Below are 8,407 nucleotides of genomic sequence, written 5' to 3'. Positions count from 1 at the left end.
TTCACATAATTATGAGATCATACTCTAAGTGTCCAAACGAGGTAGGATTTTTCAAAGAATATTTTAACAACCTTTGTTATTTTATGCTTTCCTCTTTGAATAACAATCATAAGTCTCATGGTCAATTAACTAGAATAATAACTCTTCCATGTGTGGTATAAACTTTAAAGAGGATGGTAAAGCAAGGACAAATCAATGATCTGAATCAGATTTCTCTCATCTTATCTCATCCTATCTCATCTTAACATCTAAATACTACTCAAGCACACACTTTTCAATTCTAAATTTTTAACTTTTTAATCTAATGATTTCTTAATCATTATAATTTTTCTAAACTTCCAAACAAAACATAAAATATAATTCAATTTTTTCAAATTCTAAAATAAAAATAATATTATAACAATATTTTACGTTTATAATATTTTTTTCAACTTTTTTCTCTCTTATTTTCCAAAATCTCATAAAACATCTTTACTCAAATTGTTTCATAATTATTCACACAATATTTCACTATTACTCATAGATTTTTCATCTCATGATCTTATCGCATCTCCAATCCAAACGAGGCTTTTTGAACTGTGGAGGAGGATGGATCGGAAAAATGAAATTGAAGTGGAAATTTTGTATGTACATTTGGAGTTAAAATTGAAGTTATGTGATTATATTTGTTGCTAAAATGGAAGTGGTTTAGATTTTGAAGCCTAACATGATACAGGGTTCCAACTTTGAAACACCAATCCAGTTTAGCATTTAAAGACCCATATATGATGGGCTAGACACCTGCATGCCCCTTGAATGGAGTGCTTGGCTTCCAAATAGAGTTTTCTTTTTTCTCAAAAAACGCTTGATAAATCAACTTGTTTTTCCTGACTAATGTAGACTAGGTTTGCACAAAACGGAAAGTCAAATGCGTTGTGTGGTTCACCCAAAGTAGCGAAACCTAGCGAATAGAAAACGAACCTTCAATCCGAATGTGGTGCTTTTGCCCATTTTATTGTCATGACAAAACTTGATTTGCAGGAGATTTGAATTTTAGATTTTTCAATCAAATCAAATTCTGCCATGCCAATGATATAGAGGGTCTGCTTTGCACTCCGTCCTCCAAATAGAATTCTTTTCTCAAAAAAAGGGAAACAAATCAACATGTTTTTCTTGACTTATGTGGAGTAGGTTTGCACAGAAGTGAAAGCAGATGGGTTTCAAAAACGTTGAACCTAACAAATCTAAGGCATTGAATTAGATAAACTAAGAAAAAGAAGAGAAAAAACAGAGAGAAGTCAAAGAGAAAGAGATGGAATACCAGTGAAGAGAAAGAAGAAAATCAATCTTTACCTCTGATTTGTCTACGGCCAGTGGTGAATCGACAATAGAAACCAACATGGGGCTGGGTTGGCTCTTGCGCATTTGAGAGGAGACAAAAACACTGGGGGCTGGGTTTGTACTTAACTGAAAGTTAGATAACTGTGTGTGTCGCATCCAAGCAAGCGGAACCTAATGAATTTAAGGTATTGGATTAGATAAAGTTGGAAAAAAATAGAGAGAAATCGATGAGAGAGAGATAGAATATCAATCTTGACATTCAATGAGGCTAGGATTTTTTTTTTTTTTGAAATGATAATGTTTTCAGTACTCGGCAATAAACTTGGGAAATTCCAAAACAGAACTTTCAATCCGGATGTGGTGCTTTTTTACACACACCCGACAATAAATTGATGACACGTAAACAATGCACATGCTACTCTTGTATTCCCGTGCCACATGGGATATGAGCATTTGCTTTTCGGGCCTTCGGCTTTGCAAAAAGTGACTAGCTTAGGGTTGAAAATATGACTACTAGAAAATGTAAAGTAGTCATGTAAAAAATAGTTGTAATTGTTGGAACAGGAGCTCTTCGGACCGCTGTCACTTAAAAATCCCACTTATCGGAAACCAATTAATAGGTATTCCTTTTGTAAACCATGTAGGACGTATAGTAAGAGATCATGAAAATCCCTTCCCGCTCGAGCTCCAGACCAGATCGAAAACCCTCTCCTTCGTTTCTCTCTCTGTGTACTCTCTCACATTCGAAGAGGAACTAAAACCCTAAACAGATCTTCAGAATCTCTCTCTCTCTCTCCTTCCCTCTCCCTCACAAAAACCCTAAGACGAAAATGTTTAGAATCTCAATTGAACAATGAATCTATACAAATGCTTCGTAGTGCTGTTATGACTCTTCCCCTCTTTATTTCTTTGCAAATGAACAGAGGCAAAACCAAATAATTTTTTCTTCATAGCCGCCATCGATGGACCTAGAGGAGGTCATAGAGCTCTTTGATTTTTACTAATTCGGCCTCAAAATCTTCAAGAAACAACTTCCAAATGTACCAAAATTTGTTGGACTTCAAAGCAAACACAGATCATCAAATTCAAGAAAACCTGCAAAAACCATATATTTCTCGCATCCACAAGTGGGAGATGAAAAAAAAAGAAATGAAAGGGGGGAAATATCTGGTTTGCCTCTATTCATTTGTAGAAATATCTGGTTTTGCCTCTGTTCATTGCTGATGCTTGAGGACCCCTAAGTTCAATCTTAGCCCTGTTTGCCTGCTGAGAAAACCTGGGAAATGAAAACAAAATCGTGATTTTTCTCCCGAATGTTTTTGGTAAACATTCAAGATATGGAAATGAAAAAAAAAAAATGGCATTCGGGAGTCTCAAATAACAAATATAAGTGTATAGGAATATTTTGATGAGAGAGGGGGAGTCTTGAAGATTCAGAGAGGGAGGGAGAGCAGAGAGGGGGGGATCGAGAGTCTTTTGGCTTCAGAGGAAGGGGGGTTTCAGTCTAATGTGCCTCCTCATTTCTTTCATGTACCACACATGTGGCAAGTTTTGATTGGCCTCTGATAAATGAGGGTTGCCAGTGTCACCTGTAGGAAGGTTTATTTTAGATTTTGTTATTGTTAAAATTTGACAAAAAATGTTACATCTAATTTTTTTTATTTTTTTTAACTTGATCATTTTGAAAAATTAATTTTTTTTAAAAAAAAATATTATTATTATTATTATCAAATTACAATTTTGAAAATATTATCACTGATAAAAGATAAATATATATATATTTTTTAAATCTCATTTGAGATTAATAGTCGAAAACACAAAGAAGAGCATATAGGAGACAAGTAATTGAATAGTTAAAAACATATGAAAATAAATGAGTTAAGAAATAGTAATAAAATTTTATTTTAATAAAACAAAACAAGGAGGAGATGATGTAAAAAAGTTATGAAAACGATAGTATACTTTTTTCAGTTTTGCTACGTACAACCGACGTGCGTAAACGAGATGCAATCGGTTGTACGTGGCAAAACTACGTGGAAGATAAAAAAAATATATAGGAAAAAAAAAGAAAGTAAAAAGGCAAAAAGTAAAAGCAAAAGAAAAGTACAGTTTTACTTTTTCTTCTTTCCTCGATAGCAACCACACTTTGAAGATTTGCTATTTTTCTTCTTCTTCCGTGGAGTAGCAGACCACACTTCAAAGTAAACAATATTTTTTATTTTCCTTCATCTTCGATCGATAGCAGACCACTGCAGCAACTAAGGATCACAGATTTTTTTTCTTCCTTCACAGACCACACTTTTCTTTTCTTTTTCAAAAAGAAAATGGAGAAGCATCAAAAGCAGAGGCCATTGCCCCTTTCCATTTCTTTTTCTTCTATTTTCCTTTGCTCTCCTCAATCCAAGCTGGTCAGTCTTTCCTCTTCACACCTCCTTTCATTTCCCTTCTCCTTTGCTCTCCACCACTGTTTTCGCTTCTAGAGATGGAGATCCTCCCAAACTGACCCAGATGCTTCATCTTAAAATTGATATAAACTTTTTCAATAATGGGAATAAAAGTAAACCCAGATGCTTCGTATCTTGAAATTGAGAAAAACTTTTATAAGAGAAAAGGCAAGTTAACAGAAATAAATGAGGTTCCTTTTGATGGGTCGAAGGAAGTGCAGATTGCAGTCATCAAGTTCGTTGGATGGTTTGAACTTGGTTCGACCTGTGCGCAAGAAAGGATTCACTCTGAAAGCTGATGATGAGCCACCAAAGATAAAGAAACCAAGCCAACGTTATCCTGAGGAAACCGAAGTTATTCAATAACGATGATGGTGGAGAAAGCAAACCCAGATGCTTCGTTCTTCCATTTAAGATACTTTTTTTTTTCCCCTAAAACAACCGGTTGGGATGCGGTTCCCCGCGGTTCCTCTTGCCGGTTGTAAATAGATTTTTTCTATGAATATCGTATTTACTTATTTATTTAGATATGATAATACGATATTTATTCACTTAAATATTATTTTTTAATTAAAAATTAAAATACTTAATTTGTATCTGACTCTTTTTGGATACCATTCCAAGCTTCAGGTATAAGAAAAATATTAAATTTATTTAAGAAAAATTTATAAAAAAATTTACTTATCCATATATCAATTATTGATACGTTAAAAATTAAAAAATTTAAAATTTAAAATTTAAATTTTAAAAGAAAACTAACAAAAGAAATTTTATAAATAAAAATATAAATAAAATTATAAGTATATATAACATTACTCTTCTTCTATAGTTTAACTGTTTGAAACAATCCCTCTTTGGTATTTTACATACTTCATCTACTATATTTGAATTTTTTGTGGGTTTATTTTTTTATTTTATTTTATGAACGATTCTATGTTTTTTCATGTGATTAGGTATGTATGTTTTTCTGCAGTTAAAACTTGAGTGAAAAATCCTCTTCGGAATTGCACGTGTCATCATGGATAAAGCTGAGCTTGAAAGTTTCCTGAAAAGTTCTTCCCCCAGTAGACTTCTGCTGTGTCTATGGCTCAGCTCTTCATCCAAACAATCGTGACATGGTTTTAAATTTGTTCTTGCCTTGTTAATATTCTGATTCTCAAATGTAAGCATATGTTTTTTTTTTTTTTTTGGCCAGTTTTCATTGAATTAATGAATTTCTGACATTCCAGTCAACCATGGTGGATTACGTTCTCGGTGTATCAAATCCTGAACAATGGCATTCTCAGGTAAGTTCTAACTTTTATTTTTTTTGGACAATCCCTTGTAGCGAACAAAGACTGTTTGGATTTCTGATCGAATTTAATTTTGCTGATTCTATAACCTAGAATCTACAAATGAACACAAATCACTACTCTTCATGGATGGTGCACCTTGGAGGGCCAAAACTGGTTTGTTCTCTCTCTCTCTCTCTCTTGTTGGTTCTTGGTCTCATTTTCACTGATACTATAAATTGTTTCATCATGTTAGATTACTGAAATTGCGGATGAAATTGGTGTCGGAGTACACTTTAACCCTTTTGTTGTTGGAATCACAATGTATTAACCTTTCAATGCGTACACTCATCAACTGTCTCTGATTGTGCACACTTCTACTCTATGTGGTAGAATCTATGTTCATTAAAATTTTGGTGTATGTTCTATTATGCCATGTAATATCGTCTGATCAATTTCCCGCAATTTTCACATTGAAGCAAATGTAACAGATGCTCAAATATGGGGTTGTTCGGATGCATGACTTGATTGAGGACATACTCAATTGGGAAAGATTCTACTTGAGTGGTTGTTTACAGAAACCGGTATGTCCTCCTTTTTAGTGCTTCTAGAAGTAATTTCTTTCATGTCTTCATTTCTTTACTTGGGGACGTTATAACGAAAGGGGTATTTATGCCAACAGGACATCATTTTTCTAGCGAGCACTTTTATGATGTATCTGTATATTGCATCCATCTCTGTTTTCAACCCCTCATTATATGCCTACATATGAGAACAAATTGTTGGATTTGATACTAATATTTTAGAAAAGAAACGAAAAATGTTTTATGGACCTTACTTTTCCCGGACAAGCCAAAATTATTTTGCACCGATCGTGTTTTTTCCTTTTTTCATTAATGATTTATTTAGTTAATTGACTCTTCAGTCAGTTTTTCTTACCAGCAGTTTTTAATGGAAGGGAAACAGTGTAATGGACAACAACTTCTGTATATAGTTTAAAAACTCTTCATCGTTTAAAACGGATTAGAAGATGGAAATGAACTAAGATGCCTTCGGCTTTCACAGTATGTGGGCTGCACGGAAGCTATTCAATGTTATTTTGTTCTACTTAATTGCCCTTTAGAGGATATTTTCTTTGCTTCAAACCAGACCCCCCACAGGGCTTTCCTTTGTCCAGCCATCTCTCTCTTTTTTGGTAGTTCTCTACATGTGGCTACAAAAATGTGAGTTGCCGAAGAGTCCTCTTTGCTGATGGTTCTTGGAGAGATATTTTTTTTTCATTATGGTTGTTGAACCCAAGTCATGATATGATTCCTAGTTTGGTAACATACACAAGTCTGAGTTCACATTCAATTCCACATAAAGTAGGTCAACATGTAGATATGAGTAACTTAGTCCGTTATCTGATCAAACTAGTATGGTGTCTTTCTTCTGCTGTTTTATATCCTATAATGTCTCAGCTTGTAATCTCTGCTTACATTGGCTGCCTCAAACTTTCTCTGCATTGCATTTGCTTGCTAGTCTGGACCTAGTCATTCTTGATTTTTGACTTTGTAAACTTAATCTCAAGGAAGCTTTATCATTCTCATACAGGTTCATGTACTTGTGGATGACCTGGATATAGAAAATGTAAACTCTGCTAATTTAAAGGCTGCAATGACTGCTGCCCTCCTCCTTTTGCCACCGAAATTCACTGAGGCTTGCTTCTATTCCAATCCTTGATCGTTTTAGAATTATTAGAGTTCATAACTTATTATGCTTCTTGATGAAGATCTTTATGCCAAAATATGTAGCCTCTCATATATGGGTGACTTGCGAATGCTTTTTGCAGAAGACAGAAATAAGGTGATGCTTGATAAAGTTCAAAATGCTCTTTTGATGGTAACTGGTCCTAGTTTTTCATAGCTTTATGCATGCCCGATAATTTGTGGGAGGATCTACTGAAACTATATGTATCTGTGATTTGTAAGATGTTAACTAACAATTGACCAAACTTAAGTATTATTTATAGTGATTGATTAACAAAATTGAGTTTATACGACAAGATATTCCTGTGGAAGACATTATGCAATTATGACTACTACCACTGAAAGTTTCGTAAGGCCTCATTTTTTATCACCACTTCAGTACATTTTTTGTAACTGCTTATCGGACGCCTTTTTTAGGGGAAAATGCATTTTCCACCAGCTATCTAATTTGCATTTTGCAACATGTGCTCCAAAATTGACACATTGTACCCTTCCAAGTACCATCGAATGCCAAATAGCCCTGTTCAAATCCAACCATTTAAATGGATAAAAAATGGGTAAAAATGAGTGATGCCACACAATATTGGTGGTCGGATCTCAACAGAGGGTGCACATTTCAACTTTTTGGTAGGTAGAGGACACAATGTGCCAATTTTGGTAGTTTATTTACGGTGTATATTGGGAAATGCATGTTAGTTAATGGCAGTAAGTTTATTTTTCTCTTTTTTTAATATATTATAATTTAGATATTTTTTATCAATATCTTATTGGACGTTACACCTGGTAAGACATTTTGTGTTTTGTGAAATTGTATAGTCTTAACAAAATTACTTTTCTTATGAAAGTTCAGTGCATTTCTATAACCTGTCCTGGTGAAGAAGATTGTTCAAGGGCAATTTGATTTATTCCAGTCAAGGTATAGGCCATTTCTTGAAGAGTAGTGGCTAAGGAGTTGTTGAGATTCATGTGGTCTGGAAGTGGCCAAACAAATGTTTCTCAGGTCTGTTTAGATCCTCAAGTTCTCAAAAGAAAGCTGATTCAATATGCCATCTTTGATTTTTTGTGATCTATTCAAGAGAGAGACCTAAGTGTTCTAACCTCTCTGCTGCTTTATGCGTCAAACATGTTGGTGATGTTAAAGCTGTTAGATTTCTTTCTAATAAAATGTGCAAGGCTTGGAAATCCTTGAGATGAGGCTACCTTTAATTTTATGAGAAATTTTATTTATCAACCTCTCAAGCCTATTCCTTTGTGGCTGGCCCCTGCACTTTATGGTGGAGTTATTCTATTTGCAGATGATACATTACTTTTTTGTGAAGCGAACCATAGTCAGATTCAAGCGCTTCGAGCACTATTATTATGTTTTGAAGTAATGTCGGGACTTAAGGTGAATCTTGGTAAGTCTGAGATGGTTGCGGTGGGCGTGGTGCCCAACATTAATAGCTTAGCAAGCCTTCTGGATTGTAAGGTGTCTTTGTTGCCTATGAAATATTTGGGCCTTCCATTGGGTGCAAAGTTTAAGGCTAGAGTTATTTGGGATGGGATAATGGAGAAGGTAGAGAAGAGGTTGGCAGGTTGGAAAATGGTGTAATTATCGAAAGGGGGTCGTCTCACTTTAATAAAG

At 34.5% G+C, this 8,407-nt stretch overlaps 1 protein-coding gene across 1 annotated transcript; it reads left to right on the top strand.

Annotated features, from left to right (window-relative positions):
- The first annotated feature begins 4,731 nt into the window (after positions 1 to 4,731).
- LOC109010523 (phosphatidate cytidylyltransferase, mitochondrial-like) lies at positions 4,732 to 8,156 on the top strand. The gene is given in 13 exon segments (XM_035690747.1): positions 4,732 to 4,812; positions 4,814 to 4,882; positions 4,994 to 5,050; positions 5,150 to 5,212; positions 5,292 to 5,343; positions 5,346 to 5,359; positions 5,527 to 5,619; positions 6,629 to 6,737; positions 6,807 to 6,939; positions 7,163 to 7,247; positions 7,647 to 7,719; positions 7,722 to 7,783; positions 8,079 to 8,156. Coding segments are annotated over 13 exon segments (918 nt in total). The 5' UTR covers positions 4,732 to 4,782.
- Positions 8,157 to 8,407: the final 251 nt, after the last annotated feature.

Source organism: Juglans regia, chromosome 6, assembly GCF_001411555.2.
Source record: "Juglans regia cultivar Chandler chromosome 6, Walnut 2.0, whole genome shotgun sequence".
NCBI classification, from domain to species: domain Eukaryota; kingdom Viridiplantae; phylum Streptophyta; class Magnoliopsida; order Fagales; family Juglandaceae; genus Juglans; species Juglans regia.
Note: the sequence above shows the minus strand (reverse complement) of the source record. Positions and strands in the feature narration are given on the sequence as shown.